Here is a 16,674-nt window from a genome sequence, read left to right as displayed (position 1 = left end):
GCTTGGAGGTAAAATTTGCACTGCCATACCCAGAAAACGGTTGAAAGTACCGGAGAATGGTAAAACCCTATTATTTAACTCAAGGGGAGGTGTAAAATAAGCTTATTTCCAAACATGGGACAGTATCACTACAAAACACGATGCAAATCCAGCTAAACCAGTCTACTGCATAAAAATACACCTAAATAAGACCGGCAGAAAGAAGACTGACAAGGGTGTAATGTAATGTAACTCAGAGTATTCTTCAATTAAGTTTGATAATGATTCTCATTTCAGAAAATTAGACGTGAAAAACTTTGTCAGTTGGAGAGATGAAATGTCTTCAAGCTCTTAATGGAAGTCCGGTTGCCCACAAGTAAACTCTTCTGACTAAGATGACCTGGATGAATGAGGATCACCAGAAGAAAAGAGATGGACAGGACGTCAAGTGCAGTACATTCTTCCTGTGTGTGTATGCTTGCTGTAAGTGAACTCACTTCTTGTACTCCTTGTGCCATTCAAATGATAATAATGCTATATATACTATTTGTGTGCTTACTTCTTGTCCTCCTTGTACCATTCGAAGTCGGCGAAAGGGACGGCTGAGGCCTCACACTGTAGCATCCCCTTCTGGCCCACTGCACTCAGGGTGTTCCTTGCTCTGGAGATGACTGGAGGATCTACACACACACACACACACACACACACACACACACACACACACACACACACACACACACACACACACACACACACACACACACACACAGAGTTGTGTGTGTAATAAGGACAATATCATACGTAGCTCATATTCACTCTCATGTTCCCTTCATTATGCTTGTAAATTTCTGTGTAAATATGTTTTTGAAAGTGAGAGAGAAAGATAAGGAGACAGGGAAGAAAAGTAAACTCAATCCAAGCTTTTGGCGAATAATGTACTCTTACTATTTTTCTCAAGCTAAAAACTGAAAAGGGGTCAAAATGACCTGAACACCTTACAAGGGTTAAAGTTATCTATGTACAGGTTGTTGGTTACAGTCCTGGAGCAATATCAGGTTGGGTGCCTTGTTTAAGGTCACGTCAGCCGTGGATATGTATATGAGAAGCTTATGGAATGGAATTGCTTATAATTTTACATTTGTGAAGAATGCAAATTCAGTATTTCCACCCAGAGAATATCCGACTCATAACTTACAGTTTACGGTAACTCGTAAGATCCTGACATCGGGCGCGGAGACATAGTTCGTGGATATGCACTCGTAAACGCCAGCCTGCTCTTTGGTGATGGCCGTGATCTCCACATACTCCCCCTCAGTGATAAAACGGCTGGCCGGGCCACCTGGAGGGAAGAAGAGGGGAACGGAGAGATGGGAATTTGATGAGATTTGGGGCAATAGAAACATTCAGTTCAGGATGTAAACATTCTGCCATGTATCGGTGGTTTTAGCTACACAAATAGCATAACAGCTGTAGTAGTAGAAGGCAGTTTGAGTAGAAATATGGGCAACACTTTACTTTACACTGGCATCATACGTATGTCATAACAATGGTGTACCGCAGTCATGCATGTGTCTTAAACATTATGTCAATGTCATAAACATTTAAAGACTTCGTGGTAAAGACAGCCTCAACAATGCCAAGTTTTCATGACCATAAAACCTTTATGACATTGACGTCATGTTTATGATTCATCGATGATTGTGTCATGACACAGTTTTGACACTGTTACGTCATAAGTATGACACCGACGTCAAGTAAAGTGTAACTGAAATATGCAATTAGTGAATAGAGGGAATGGTAAACAGTAAAAACGTCAAATAAAAGAAAATATCACATAACCAGTGCTACCACTTCCAAGTGTCTCCTTTGTCATTTTTTTTATTATTAACATACATGCTATCCTAACTGGGAATCCATGGTATATACTAATTCTATGTTGCCTGCAGCATAATATAGCAGTGGTATTTGCCAAGTGCCAAGTGTTGGCCAGCATAGTTTCTGATGTATATCATGGCTCCATTAGATCCTAAACATTCTGCTATTTTCAACCACACCAGGTAGGCCTATGGTACACTATATATATGCTTATTGCTCTGGACAACGGTTAATTGTCAATATCCAATATCTTCTCACATCATGGAAAATGTGTTTGTGTGTGTTTATTTGTGCATTCCAACTTGGCTTGTCTGGATGGTTGAGGATACTTATTAATAACCTCCAAGACATAGTAAGAAAGAAGCCATTATCCTTGAAAGTATGGCTGAAGACTAAGCAAACATGTGATCATTAACCTGTGTGCTGCTATATGTACTGTCAGGTGTCATATGTGGTTTTGTGTTTGAATTTGTTGCTTTATTATGTTTTAGTGTGGTATGTTAGTGTGATATGACTGCTTTTAGTGTGTAACATTTGTAAGGACACGCATTGTCCATGTTTTAATCTATGTGACTATTTGATAGTTTCTTTTGTAGGTAACTCTGGCACTGGAGTTGTCCTGTACATGGCCCCTGTCAAATAAACCAATAAACTAAACTAAACTAAACATGTTATGAGGCTCAACACCTGTATTTATTTTTACTGTGTTAATTTGGCCTGCCAATGTATCCTTTGTGTAATGCTGACACTAAGATAAGCAATATCATCACACCGTAACAGCAGCATCTGATGGCTTGTTAGTAAAGCATATCTTCTCTTTCCCACCCACAGCACAGACAGCGGTGATGAAATTGAGACATGACCATTTCCATGGAACAATTTCCGACATTTTAATCGTACACCAAACAAACCAATTACAGCCAACTAACGTGGAGCAGATATTGCTTTAATAACCTCTGGTGCCTCCTAACTGTGCTGTTTATTTATTTAACTTTCTTACATTTTTATTTAAAATGTATCTTGCAAAAACAATGCGCTGTTGCTGATGCTGCAACGGGTACAACACACAAACACACTCACACACTCACACACTCACACACACACACACACACACACACACACACACACACACACACACACACACACACACACACACACACACGCACACACCAATGGCCAGTGATGGGCCTGTTTTTCCCATGGTGAGGGAACAGTAGTGGTGTGAAGCCAGTTAGGGAGGGCCAGGATGCATGATGGGAAATAAATCACTACCTCCATCATCTCACAGCCCGAATGGTAACTATCTCGTTAGATCCCAATTGGAAACAGCTGCTCCACACGATATGGTTCTTCAAAATAGCTGTATCACAGAGTCTAGCGGGTTTAATGAGCAAATGCCAGGAATACACATGCAGGTCCGGTGTACACCATACACCACTGCAACACTGTACTGTATATATCCTCCTAAAATATGATGGGGAATGGGTATATAATGACAGGATGATATGATCCTCTGCAGCACACAGTCAGGTATATAAGAGTATGTGTGTGTAAGGAATGCATAAAAAGCATGATAAACACGTAGTAAATAATTGACTGATGATGAACAAAACAATAGCAATTTTCTGTAAATGAGTGGGAAATGTTATGTGAATATTTTACATCCATCAAACATTTACATTTCTTGTGAATTAATAATTAATACTCTGTGAAAAGGTTTGTAAAATCTTGAACACATTATTCATAAATAGTTTATAAAGCATTAACAATGTTTGTTAATGTTTTGTTCATCATAAGTCACTAAGATTTACAAGGTCATAATAATGCTCTTTATGCATCCCTTATTATAAAGTGTTGCCATTCAATTTATTGAATTATCAATTGTTTTATTTTGCTATGCTTTACCAACCTGCCAAGGCTATCCCCCGAAGTACCCCCTCTTGGCTCCGGAGGGGGTCCCCGGACCCCACTTTGAAAACCACTGGTCTAGAGCAGTGTCCCAAACTTTTTTGGCTTGAGTACCCCCTGAGCCTTCTTGTCACACCATGCGTACCCCCTCATACATACTACACGTTGATAATTCCCCAAAAGTAGAGCACAACACAATGGGTATTGAGCCTTACACGAAAAACATTTTATTTAATCTTTTTAACTTGAACATAAAATACTCAGGTTCTCTCTATATCTTTTCATAACCTCTGAGAATAAAGAATATTTTCTTGGAACCTAATGGTCTAGAATACTGTAAGAGACAATGCCTCCTCCTCAACATTTGTATAGCAGAATTGGGCTCCTTTGAGCAGGCGGGGATCTTAACAGGCACCCCAGTACATCTTTATGGTACAGTAAATGGCAAATGGATGGACCCATTGAGAGTAAATAGAATGGAGGCCAAAATTCTATTTCATTGTTGAAGCCGAGTTGGAGCCAAGGTTGGACCCAAAAAGACAAAAAAATGGCCAAATCCCATTCATTCCTATGAGAGACATAAAACCCTGTATCTCCCTTAAATGCCACTCCAGGGGGATAATTTTTCGCTCAACTAGTAGGTCCCCTTGCTCTCCAACTTACCAGGGTGGTGATTTTTTGTGGTGATGTTTTGTTTTAGAGAGATATTAAAAGTTAAATTGACCAATGAGCATCAGAACATGGTTTGATTGACCGTTAGAAGTCTTGTTGTTGTCCAATCAGCACCTGCGTTTGGCGTTGCTAAGGTGGAATGTAAGTTGGAATGTTCCCAAATCTGGCTTCAAAGCGTTGAATGGCAAATAGCGTTGATTTGGCGTCCATTCTATTTACTGTCAATGGGATGGACCACACTTATAGGCTATATTGAGCACACTTACAGGCTATAGCGCAGCCCTTCCCGACTCAAGTCAGCACTTAACGCTCTTTACAAGTTCAGGACTCACAGTTATCCACATATGCAAGCCCACACATACACCCACACTGGCACACAAATACACGCATGCGCGCATGCGCACACGCACACACACACACCGTGGAAGATCTTTAAGACCTGAGGGTGTTTAAATGGGTCCCACCCACACAATAGCAGACACAATAAAAGTTCCAGGTTCTACAGTAGGCCTATATTTCCTGGCGAGTTAAGCTCCAGTAAGAATGACCCTAGCCACCTAGCTCTCTATAACAAGATGCACATATCTTAAAAACATGAAAATAACACCCTCACAGCAACAGCTTTCCATAATAGCCCCTCACCTTAAAATATGAAGTAAAAATCTTTAGATCATAACCTCTGAATGTAACAGTGTGTGTATGTGTGTACTTGATAAATATATGCTGTAATACCCTACAAATGGGCTGGCCAATTCAGTACATGCGGCATGTGGGCCATGGATGTGTGCCTGTGTTGGCCATGTGTGAAAGAGACGCCACATGGCTACATAACTTCTCTGTCGCTCGCCTCAAATTATTCTAAAAATGCTCAGTGACCTTAGAAAACCACCGAAGGACACTGAAAAAAGACTAACTTACTCTCACCCATCAAACAAGGACTTGAAACACCTTTTAAACTAGGTCAGTCATTCTCTACATTTAAATGGGTCACTCGCCTTCTTGAATATAAGCTAACCCACGTTTGTCCAAAATGATACTGGAACGGAGGACAACACCCAACCACACGTCTGTATTTTTCATCTCATCTGTGTGAGAGATAGCGTGGCGGATTCTATCCTGGTGCTCCACAGACACCGACAAGATTAGTGCTGTATGTTGGCACAGCCATGCTTCAGGGTTTACAATGAATTAGGAAACAAATTAGCGGGTAGCATTACGACATAATGAGATTTCTCTATGCTAATGATTCTGTAATCAGCCGTTGACCATTAGTAATGTTTGTCAGTACACTGTGCTGCACTGCTCTGTGATGGGGAATCTCTTTTTAATGAAAAACAACCCAGCTCCCACAATCACATTATTCACAATCACCAAAACCCTCCAACCGCTGCTACTATCCATTTCTCTTTTCATTATAGGAATGTTTTCTTTGCTGCTCAGTGAAGTGTTTACACTATATATTCAATGCTAGTCAAATGGCAACATTTGTTTTGACAAGCAAGATTGCATTGCCATCTCCTATCCACTAACACATATTTACAGCCAGACTCAGAAGGATTTTGCTTTTGTGTGGAGAACCGTGTGTGTAGGCCTATTGCATAATGTTTGTTTTCTTATTTCTATGTGTTTCTATTTGTTCCCTTATTGCTTTGCCCAGGACAGAATTAAATAAATAAATACATATATTTATTTATTTATTTTTCAAGGAAAAATACAAAGTCTCTCCACTCAAAAGGAGATTGTTTGTTTGAGGCAGATGGGAGTGAGTGTGTCTCTCAGGTCACTGCCAATCGTTTGGCGACTGCTCCATAAAGGGGTAGATAAAAGGGTGCTTACTGATAGGAGTTTGAGGCGATACTGCCAGAATATAGGAGACATCCCAGAGGAATGTTTACTCACTGACCCTGCGTTGAGATGAATGTGGCAATTATTGGGCTTTGGGAAAGTGAACCTACTGCAGTATAGACCTGGAGTGAGGTGAGTGCATGGTGGCAGCAGTTAGCAGGATAAGCTTCTCTCTGATGCTCAGGACCTTGCAGCCTGCCTCATGGCCTAGTGCTCAGGGGATTTCAGGGGGAAGAGCCCAACACTTTAGATAGTTGAATTTAATAATCATTGTGTTGGTCCTACTCTTTGAGTGTTATTGTGAATTATAAATGTGCTGTGATGTCTTTGAATGCGATACACTTTTAAATTACATTTCATTGAACTTAGCTAATGCTTTTATCCAAAGCGACTTACAAATATTTACAGGGTATTAGTTACAATCCCTGGAGCAGTGTGGGGTCAAGCGCCTTGCTCAAGGGCACTTCAGCCACGGAGGGAGGAAGGAATTGGCTGGGGTGGGGATTGAACCTGCAACCCTGTGATCTACAGTCAAACCTCTTAAGCATTACAGCTGCCCCAACCATATAGTTCTTCTTACTGATGCTCATATCATTGCAACAGCATTCATTATGGCCTTGCAGCAAACAGTCTACTTCCTGTGTGCATATGTTGAATCTTACAGTATAAATGTTTACTAGTTTTGAATGAGTAGCCTATTTATTTGCCGATTAGTGTCAAATGTAGCACTTTTCTGTGGAGTTCATTTGATACATCTTTTTGACGGTTGATATACAGTATCACTGTAAAACTCACTATGATAGCACACAGGACGTTACCTGTGTCCTTTGAAATAGACCAGCTGCACCTTCAAAAAGACATTTAGGGATGCATTAATAATCAGTCAAAGCAGCACATTGAAAATCTCATTTAATCTTCATAAATAATGGCCGTCTGACGTTTCCAAATAACTCATCTCATGGAGGCACATAATCAGAGGCGCATCTTGCCACCAGGCAAGGCAGGCAGCCGCTTGGGGCCCCCAAACCCCTAGATGGTGATTAACAGCCCACATTTTACCACAGTAGTGGCGATTTTGGTTCAAATGCTATTTTTTTTGCGTTTTCGCTTGGGGCCCCACCTGACTTTAGAATCGCCTCTGCACATAATGCATTGATGGAGTGACAAATTCTACAATGATCTAGACATCAGCAACTCATCACAGGGTATCTTTAGGGTTTAAGTGATGGAGAGACGTTAGGATGCTCTGAGGGATTTATTAAAAAATAATTTCATTTAATCCTCACATTCTTTTTGATACATAGGTGTCATATCTGTCATCTGTCTGTGCCTGGTGCCACCACTTAATCATTTTCAACTATGAAGAGCCGTACAAGTTTGACACGATGACAGATAAATGTATTTGTAAGGGTAGTGCCTCTCCCCTTAGCATAGAAATAGAATAGAAAGCCTTTATTGTCATCATACAAAGTATACTGAGATTTGAGCTTCCCTACAAGGTGCACAGTCCTTTATAGATGAACATTGTCCAGTAAGTGTGAGTTCATTGTTGTAACAGCTTTGGGGAAGAAGCTGGTCTTCATCCTATTGGTTCTGGCTGGTATTGCCTTGTAGCGCCTGCCAGAGGGCAACAGTGTGAAGAGATGGAAACCAGGATGTGTGGGATCTTTAATGATACTCCTGGCTCTACTTACGCAGCAGGAGTTGTAGATGGTGGGTATGGGAGGCAGGGGGCAGCCTATGATTTTTTGCGCTGTTTTGGTCACCCTCTGCAGTCTCTTCCTGACAGCCTCAGTGCAGCTTGAGTGCCACACTGACACTGCGTAGGTCAGCAGGCTCTCTATGGTGGAACGGTAAAAGGTCAACAGCAAGCTTGAGTCTAACTGTTCTTTCTTTAGTAGTCTCAGGAAGTGCAATCGCTGCTGGGCCTTTTTTACCAGAGCCGAGGTGTTAATCGACCAGGAGAGATCAGCGGAGATGTGTACTCCTAGGAATTTAAATGAGCTCACTTGCTCCACACGTTCACCATTGATGTACAAGGGGGCAGGAGCATCTTTGTTCCGCCGGAAGTCCAGGATGAGCTCCTTAGTCTTGGAGATGTACAGGGCCAGGTTGTTTGATGCACACCACTCTCTAAGTTTCAGGACCTCATCCCTGTAGGCCTCCTCCTTTCCCTCGGTTATCAGCCCCACCACTGTTGTGTCATCTGCAAATTTGACAACGATGTTCTCTGGGTGGATGGGGCTATAGTCAAACGTGTAGAGGGAGTAGAGAAGTGGGCTCAACACACATCCCTGGGGCGAGCCGGTGCTGAGGGTGCGGATGGTTGAGAGATGGTGACCTAGATTCACCTGTTGGGGATGATTAACAAGGAAGTCTTTGATCCAGGAGCATGTGGATGATGGAGGTCCTAGATGTCTCAGCTTGGGGATTAGGATCAATTTAAGTACAGTTAAAGTGTTTATGAAACGAAAACAAAGTAAAGGAATTTGACCATTTCCAGGACAGATTCTGAAAGTTCTAAGCCTTGTGAATAAAATGGGATATTGTCTGGGTGATATTTTGTCCTAAAAGTCATGTTAAAACGTTCCCAAAAAGTGTTTTTTTGGTGACATGCAAATTTTATGCAAATGATATGCGTGACATAGAAGGGGTGAGTTCACCTCATTCCACCTTGTTCAGATCAATGGCGGCTAGTACCAAAAGTGTGTTGCTGGAGGGCCGAACGGTGCCAGCTGCAAAAATGGCTACTTGACAGAAGGAATATCTTTGCACAAGTTCCCTTCTGTGAAGAATGATGGAACTGTGGCCGACAAGGAGAAGGCTAAATCAAGCTAGGGCTCTGTGGATCCAATGCGTGGTTTTGAAGCAAGCTCTTGGTCACTGTTGTGCTCGGCACATTTCCACCCCTTGTGCTTCACCACAAATGTGGAGGTCGCGGGCATGGTTGGACTGAAGAGAATGCTATTGCCTCAAGCAGTTCCAACAATTGACATCGCCGGCGTGCAGACTGAAACTGCCCCTGTAACTGCTCGGGCACGAAGACAGGTGAGTGCACTGCTTTGCTTTAGGCTACTCGTTTTACCTTGTCCATCTGCTTTGTATGTTGTTTTCAGGAAAGGGTAATGCACATTACATGCCAAACCGATGCGAATGCTCTCGGAATATGCACTTTTTATTAATTGCCATTCAACTGGTCAATAAATTGGTTTTGGGAGGATATCTGCACATCAGCATGGTGCTCTCGGTCGAGGACAGCCAACTCACAGATTGGGCTGCTTAGCGAATAAACAGAGATGCACATAGTGTAGGCCTACTTTGAAGCGTTGATTGTTTGTTTTTAGTATTGTGGTGCACGTGTGGCTGACGTTTGGACACACCTCGTCCTCAGAGTCCGGCTGAGGGACACGCGACACCTGTGACTTTGAGCACAAAAAATAATAATAATGATAAACGCTAAAAATATGCTGAGGACTCAGGCTATATAGGGCGTTTTTCCAAAAGCCTAATACCTCCGTTTTTTCTCTAGTTGATGATGTTTTTGCATGTAGCCTACATGCATTTCAATCACACTATATCGCGCAATTGAATCAAAATGCCCCCCATTTGTCAACAAATACACACGCCATGTCATCTGTGGGTCATGGCAAAGCGCCCTTAGCAACCGTAACCATAAACAAAACGAACTGTCAGGCTATGTCAACAATCGTCACTTCGCCTGTCAGACATGTCACTTTCTGCAGATGTATCAGTGCCTCTGAAATAGATTTGTGCTGCTGTTTTTTTTTTCTCATGAGGTTGGATGTGTGGTTTTTCGACACGCTGATGTTTGTATCAGAATTTTGGTTCCTTTATAAGATGTGGGTCCATCAAATGTGTGTTGTTTTCTCAGATCGCCATACTAGCAAACCAGGGACTCCCCTCTATGATGTCACAGCCCAGCTCATTAGTCACACCAAATTTCACAGAATTCACACTTTGAGTTGCCATTTTCACAAGTTCCTCCAGGATGATTGGGTTCAAAGTCTCATCGATGCTATCAGAAAAAACAAGGCTTTAATGGGAATGACTGTTTGTTTTCGTTTCATAAACACTTTAATGTCTAACTACTGCATGATACTTAGAAACACCTGAAGTCAGGTATTCACAGCCTGACTGACATAGGAAATGTTATTTAAACAACTGTTCACATACACAGTAAAACAACATATGTGGAATATTGGTAGAAGACACCACTGTTTGAATTATTTTAGTTAACTTTTTTCTCCCATATGGGACAGGACGTGTAGAGATATTCCACCCCTGTCAAAAAGGGCTTTGTAACGTCAAACATCCATAAAACAAGAGCAAATATTTGAAACGTCTGGTTAAAAATATATCTAATAACCTGTCTCTATTGACCTTTTGTCTTGCATGAGTGGATACTTTTAATTTACAATCTTGTTCCTTGATGGCACCACCGGGCACATTGCGGTGCCGTTAGCAATTCTACGGTACATCCACTAGATTATTTTGTATCCCTATGCACCCCACATATTCCAATCTTCTCATAGCTGGAAGGGACACATGCTAAAAGTGTAGCACTAAGTGCAGTCACTTTTTTTGGTTGGTAAAATCTCACTTTCTTTTTGAGCTTTTAAAGAACATGTTCATGCAAGATAGCAAGTAAAATGAAACAACAGGCGGTCCACATTACTAATGCTAATTGCAAGAACAGCTAATTGAATCCTGTCTTTGATATTTGCTAATTGCTACATTGATACGAACACATCAATACATCAAAGCGGTTTAAAAGCATGCCTGACATTTTGATAACTATGTCGTGAATAGAACCCAAGTGTAGATGAAACACATACAATACATAAAAGAAACTTTAAACATTTGACTTCACTATTGCTGACAAAGAACATCGATTACTGAATATATTTCCATTATCGTTCCTGCAGCTTTTCTTCAAGGGGGTTGAAAATGTAATTTCTCTCATCTGTGTGCTGATAGTGGAACACTGTGTGTGTGTGTGTGTGTGTGTGTGTGTGTGTGTGTGTGTGTGTGTGTGTGTGTGTGTGTGTGTGTGTGTGTGTGTGTGTGTGTGTGTGTGTGGTGCTGTGGACCAGTCATAGTCTTTGAGCTTGGTTGGGGTTGTGACTAGCTTAAACGCATGGAGAAGGGGAGTAACTGGGGATGTGTGTATGTGTGGTTTTTTGTGTGTATATTTGACTTAATAGCATGGAGGAGGGGGAGTAATTGTGCATAAAAAACAGGAGTAGTCACTGTCAGCTACGGAACTTTACTCGGAGAAGCTCAGAGACTGGCTCTCATCACTCTGTATGTGTGTGTGTGTGTGTGTGTATGTGTGCATCTGTGTGTGTTTGCGCACGTGTCCGTGTGTGTGTGTGTGTCTCTCTGTGGGCACATGCATGCTTGTGTGTGAGTATGCGCATGTGTGTCATTATTCGCTACATCAGAGACCAGATCAGAGACAGGGTCTAAAGGGAGGTCGATCACGTAGCTCACACCCCCTCTCGTCTCCTCCCTCCCTCTCTCCCCAGATGAACATGCACACTGCTAGTAACCATTCCCTCGGAGATGTCACAGCAGAGCAAGGGAGTAAAAGGATGTTCATCACAGAGCTCATACCCCCCATCTCCTCGCCTTTCACACCCCCCCCCCATCCCCCCCCTCCGGGCAGAGCCAGGGAGTCAAGGGATGTTCACCACAGGGCTCTCATCCCCCATCTCCTCCCCTCATAGTTGTTACACCAATCTGAAGTGAAGTGAAGTGAAAGCCCAAATGGGAAACTCCAACTCCCATTGTCATTGTGACAAAGCACTCCACAGCACACAAGTGTTCACTGCACACTGCACACAACGAAATGCCATTTATGATATTTGATGATGCCCAAAAGTAAGCAGTGCGGCAGAACGGTATAATGCTCAGGATACCTCAGTCATGGAGGAGGATGGAGGAGAGCACTGATTAATTGCTCCCCCCACCAACCTGGTGGGTCGGGAGCCAAACCGGCAACCTTTGGGCTACAAGTCTGACGCCCCAACCACTTACCCATGACTGCCTGTGACAATCTGTCCATGCCCGTGACAATCTCTCCCCAGATGAACATGCACACTGCTAGTAACCATTCCCTTTTCAGATGTTCACTCTCAACTCTATAGTACATTAATTAATTAGCTGGGCAAGTCTATTCAAACATACATTTGCCTGCCAAGAAAGCGAAAGGGATGCCATGGAAAATCTGAAAGCCTGTTCTCTACTTTCTTCTTTTCTAAAACACACCTCGGGACTGCTGTGTTTTTTATCAGTTACATTACATTTCGCAGACACTTTTATCCAAATTGGGATTTTGGCTCAAGTCCATGGATTAATGTGGGGTTAGGTGTCTCACTCAGGGGCACTTCAGCCAGCTATTCGTTATAGGGTGGGATTCAAAGCTGTAACCCTCTGATGGAAACCCAACTCCCCAAACATTAGGCCACGGCTGCCCTCTTTTCTGGTCCCTAATGTTGACCATATCATAGTATGTGTGTGTGCAGTGCAATAGCTTCTCAACAGGGCTACTTTGGCCTCTATCCGAGCTCCTAAGTTACTACAAATGACTAACCCTCTGTTGATATTGTGCACTTGGGTCAGTGCACTGACGGTTAATACATAGTACACAGAGAGCACTGAGGTCTTTAGTGCATAGTGTCGTGAAAAGGGCACTATGCACTGTGCCCTCAGTGGAAGTGACAGGTGAGCAGAGCATTATCTCACCAAAATATTGGTTGGCTACTGTTTACATTGCACAGTGTCTAGTGCTTGTATTTACACTTCCCTCACCGCAATGGAAAATGTTTCATATACAATACTTGACATGAAAAGGTTGATGTCTCAGCAACATTACTTACAGAATTAGGAGACTGTTGACCAAACTCCTCTACTGAACTGAACGCTGCGTTTCTTCTGTTTCATGAACAACATGGCGGCTGTTTAGTGCGTGCAGTGTCCATTTTTCAAGTAGGCCCTACTGCATTTTGCCCGTTGTTAGGGCATCATACGGACACTCAGTGCACTGAATTTACAGAATATTTCAGTGTGAGCGCCATACACACTGAAACAGAGTGCGCGATATGAGACACAGGGTGTATCTCATTGGCCTCTGGCCTGTAGTACTTATATACAGCTGCTGGCTAATTGTTTTAGAGTGCATATTAGAATGGCTATGTGTTGCTGTCTTGCATCTCTCTGTTGTGTACTGTGGCTTTAATCTGATTGCTGGCAGCGTTTGACATTGAGATAAATTAGATGCCGAGTTCGCCCTCAGAAAACCTGTCAACCATGCAGAGACACAAGGACACCTGTAACGATCAAGGCAGCCAAGCAAGAAGCCTTCATACTGTACACACATACACACATACAAAAATACACCAGGGAAAATCCATACAGTGAGCAGACAGGAAAACCCAAGTACACGTTGTGAAAAACCTGCACAAGTACACGTGTGTGTGTGTGTGTGTGTGTGTGTGTGTGTGTGTGTGTGTGTGTGTGTGTGTGTGTGTGTGTGTGTGTGTGTGTGTGTGGGTGTGTGTGTGTGTGCATTGAAGGGCAGCACATGCCGGATGAGAGAGAGAGAGAGAGAGAGAGAGAGACAGAGACAGAGACAGAGACAGAGACAGAGACAGAGAGAGCCAGACAGCAATACAGGAGACATGGAAGAACAGCACAGATTCTCTAGCCATTCACCAGCGCAGCAGTCTGGCAAGGCAGAACCGCGCGCACACACACACACACACACACACACACATACACACAGAGAGAGACACGCACAAGTGTATACAAGTGAATGACCCTATTCAACTCTCCTATCTCTGCTGTTCTGTGATAAGCTCTATTGTAAGCTGTATATGGACTGCTAGGGCTTAGGAATGCCCTCTAACAAAGTTTAGCGAGGGTAAAAACACTTCCTATCTTTTAAAATAAATGAATGAAATAAAATGAATCCAGTTTTATAGCGAGTGGGGAAAGCTTATCAGTTGTAGGTTACACATATTGTAGAAATAATAAACACTTAAAAACAATAACAATATTAAACAATGATATTAAAGATATGATAATAAAGCAATTTCAGCTGACACTCTTCATGCCAAATGTGTGCCTTCGGCCATCTATTTTCACCTGGCAGAGCTGTGTCTGTTTAATGGACAAAAACTGCTTAAAAACAGAGGTGGAAAGAGGACTAAAATATTGTACTCAAGTACAAGTACTGTTACTCTGTTAAAAATAAACTCAATTAAGAGTAAATTTACCAGTCAAAAAATCTACTCAAGTAAAAAGTAAATAATTTAAAATGTATTTGAGTAAAAGTAAAAAGTTACTTTTTAACAATCAGCGTCTTCTGCCTCTAGATGTGCAAGGGGTGCACTGGGTTAGAGGAAGAACAGCTGTGTTGATCTCCTCTGAGTTAAGTGAATCTCCATCGTCAGCCTCGATGTCAGCCATCAGCATTTGAGTGAGAGGTCGCACGCGCCAACTCTTTATAAACTAGGCTAGAATTCTAGAGGTTTTTTACTCAGTAAAGCTTGTGCTGTAAAATGTACTGAAGTACATTACTTGAAAGAAAATGTACTTAAGTAAAAGTAAAATTACAAATTTTAAAAAGTAGTTTAAAAAGTACAAGTACACAAAAAAGCTACTCAATTACAGTAGCGTAATTAGTTACTTTCCACCTCTGCTTAAAAATGTCCCCACACGCTCATAACCTTGCTATTCCATGAGATCTCTTTCAGAAGTAAAGCTGTGACTTCACATAAACTCCATATGCGCTGCTGGGAACAAAAATAATTCTGAACACATTTATAACATTGTATTGTATTTTCAACATTTATTTTCCCGGCTAAGAAAGTTTGGGCTGGCAGCATGCTGTTTCTGATTCTCACCCACATGACTAGCTGACATGTTCCTATATGACTTTCCTGCATGAGGTATTCTTTTTCAGAAGTAGGCTACATCAGCTAGTCACACAAAGAGGGAAAGGAAGCACAGAGTTGGCTGTCATAGCCAGTCACGGAGGGAAAAAGGAAGAACAGAGTTGTGTTACACATTCTTGGGAAGCGACTGTAATCAAGGACATTGTGGTTTCATTCCTGCAAGTGAAATTCCATCTGTGGCACTAGATGTTCTCTGCGAAGACTCTTCATGTAGCCTGCTCACCTGTCCGCCCTGCTGTGCTCCACTACAACAGTTACTATACTCTCCTTAAGTCTCTACCCAAATGGGGAATACATTCTTTGGAACTCTGAGAGAAGGTTTAGACTCTGAGAGAGGTAAACATCCGCATCCCCTCTGCTTGAAGGGGCACATAAACACGCACGCGCACACGCACGCGCTCGCGCACACACACACACAAACACACACACACACACACGCAGGCGCGCAGGCACTCACACACGCACGCACGCACGCATACACAGTAAAAAAAGAACTGTTGTTTTTACGGAAAATTGCTGGCAGCAGTGGTTGCCAAAGTCTACCTTTAAACAAATAACGGTATATTTCCTTTTTACATTTTACGGTAAGATTATGGCAGCAGTGGTTGCCAAAGCCTACCGTTAAATAAATAACGGTATTATTTTTTTTACATTTTACGGTAAAATTATGGCAGCAGTGGTTGCCAAAACAGATTGGACAGATTATATTCAGGTGAGTTCAATTATAGAGTTACAATCAGACAACTGATTGGACTGATTATACACAGGTGAGTCCAATTATAGAGTTGCAATCACAGACAACTGATTAGACTGATTCTACTCATTGGAGTCCAATAAACATCAACTTAATTAGATACCTAAATAAATGCCCAATTGCCAGATTGTCTAGTGCAGACAGGTGGACCAGTCTAGTATCATCAATGAAGGGTATGCAAATCCATTCTTTTTTTTAAAAAGGCCTGAAAATAACCTTAAGGAAAATGAAGGCCAAAGCTAGCGGGGCAAGCAAGCTAACAAACAAGCTAGTTAGCAAGCCACCATGCAGCCACCCTTACAACGTGACCTGCTAGCCGGGCCGGCCAGGTGAGGGCAGGCCAGCCGGCCAGCCGGCCTTACAGCCAGCCAGCCAGCCAGCTAGCTAGCTAGCAACCAGTGAGCAGTACAATGCAACAGTCCCTGTTTAAATACATGTTCAAGTGAACCATGTGACCCGAGTGATGAAGCATTTGGCAGGTGCAGGCAGTAAGTTAATCATTGCTTGACAGCCCTTAGCACTCAGGTGAGGTCAGGAATTGATTGATAGATTGATTTGGATGGGGTAGAATGACAGTTTCAAATAGACTGGGCTACTTCTAAGAGCTCAAGGGATTACTGTCCCAGGTAGACTTTTTCAGATTATACTAGCCTATAGGTA

The 16,674-nt window shown here is 42.3% G+C and overlaps 1 protein-coding gene across 1 annotated transcript in view; it reads right to left on the bottom strand.

Moving 5' to 3' along the window:
- opcml (opioid binding protein/cell adhesion molecule-like) overlaps positions 1-16,674 on the bottom strand; it is a 152,110-nt gene that overhangs the window by 2,441 nt on the left and 132,995 nt on the right. Inside the window, exons 4-5 of the mRNA XM_063202210.1 lie at positions 1,175-1,318; positions 539-659 (exon numbers count right to left, since the gene is read on the bottom strand). Of these exons, the coding sequence (XP_063058280.1) occupies positions 539-659; positions 1,175-1,318 (265 nt within the window). The remainder of the gene's footprint in view (positions 1-538; positions 660-1,174; positions 1,319-16,674) is intronic.

The sequence above is a fragment of the Engraulis encrasicolus genome, chromosome 7 (genome assembly GCF_034702125.1).
Source record: "Engraulis encrasicolus isolate BLACKSEA-1 chromosome 7, IST_EnEncr_1.0, whole genome shotgun sequence".
NCBI lineage: Eukaryota > Metazoa > Chordata > Actinopteri > Clupeiformes > Engraulidae > Engraulis > Engraulis encrasicolus.
Note: the sequence above shows the minus strand (reverse complement) of the source record. Positions and strands in the feature narration are given on the sequence as shown.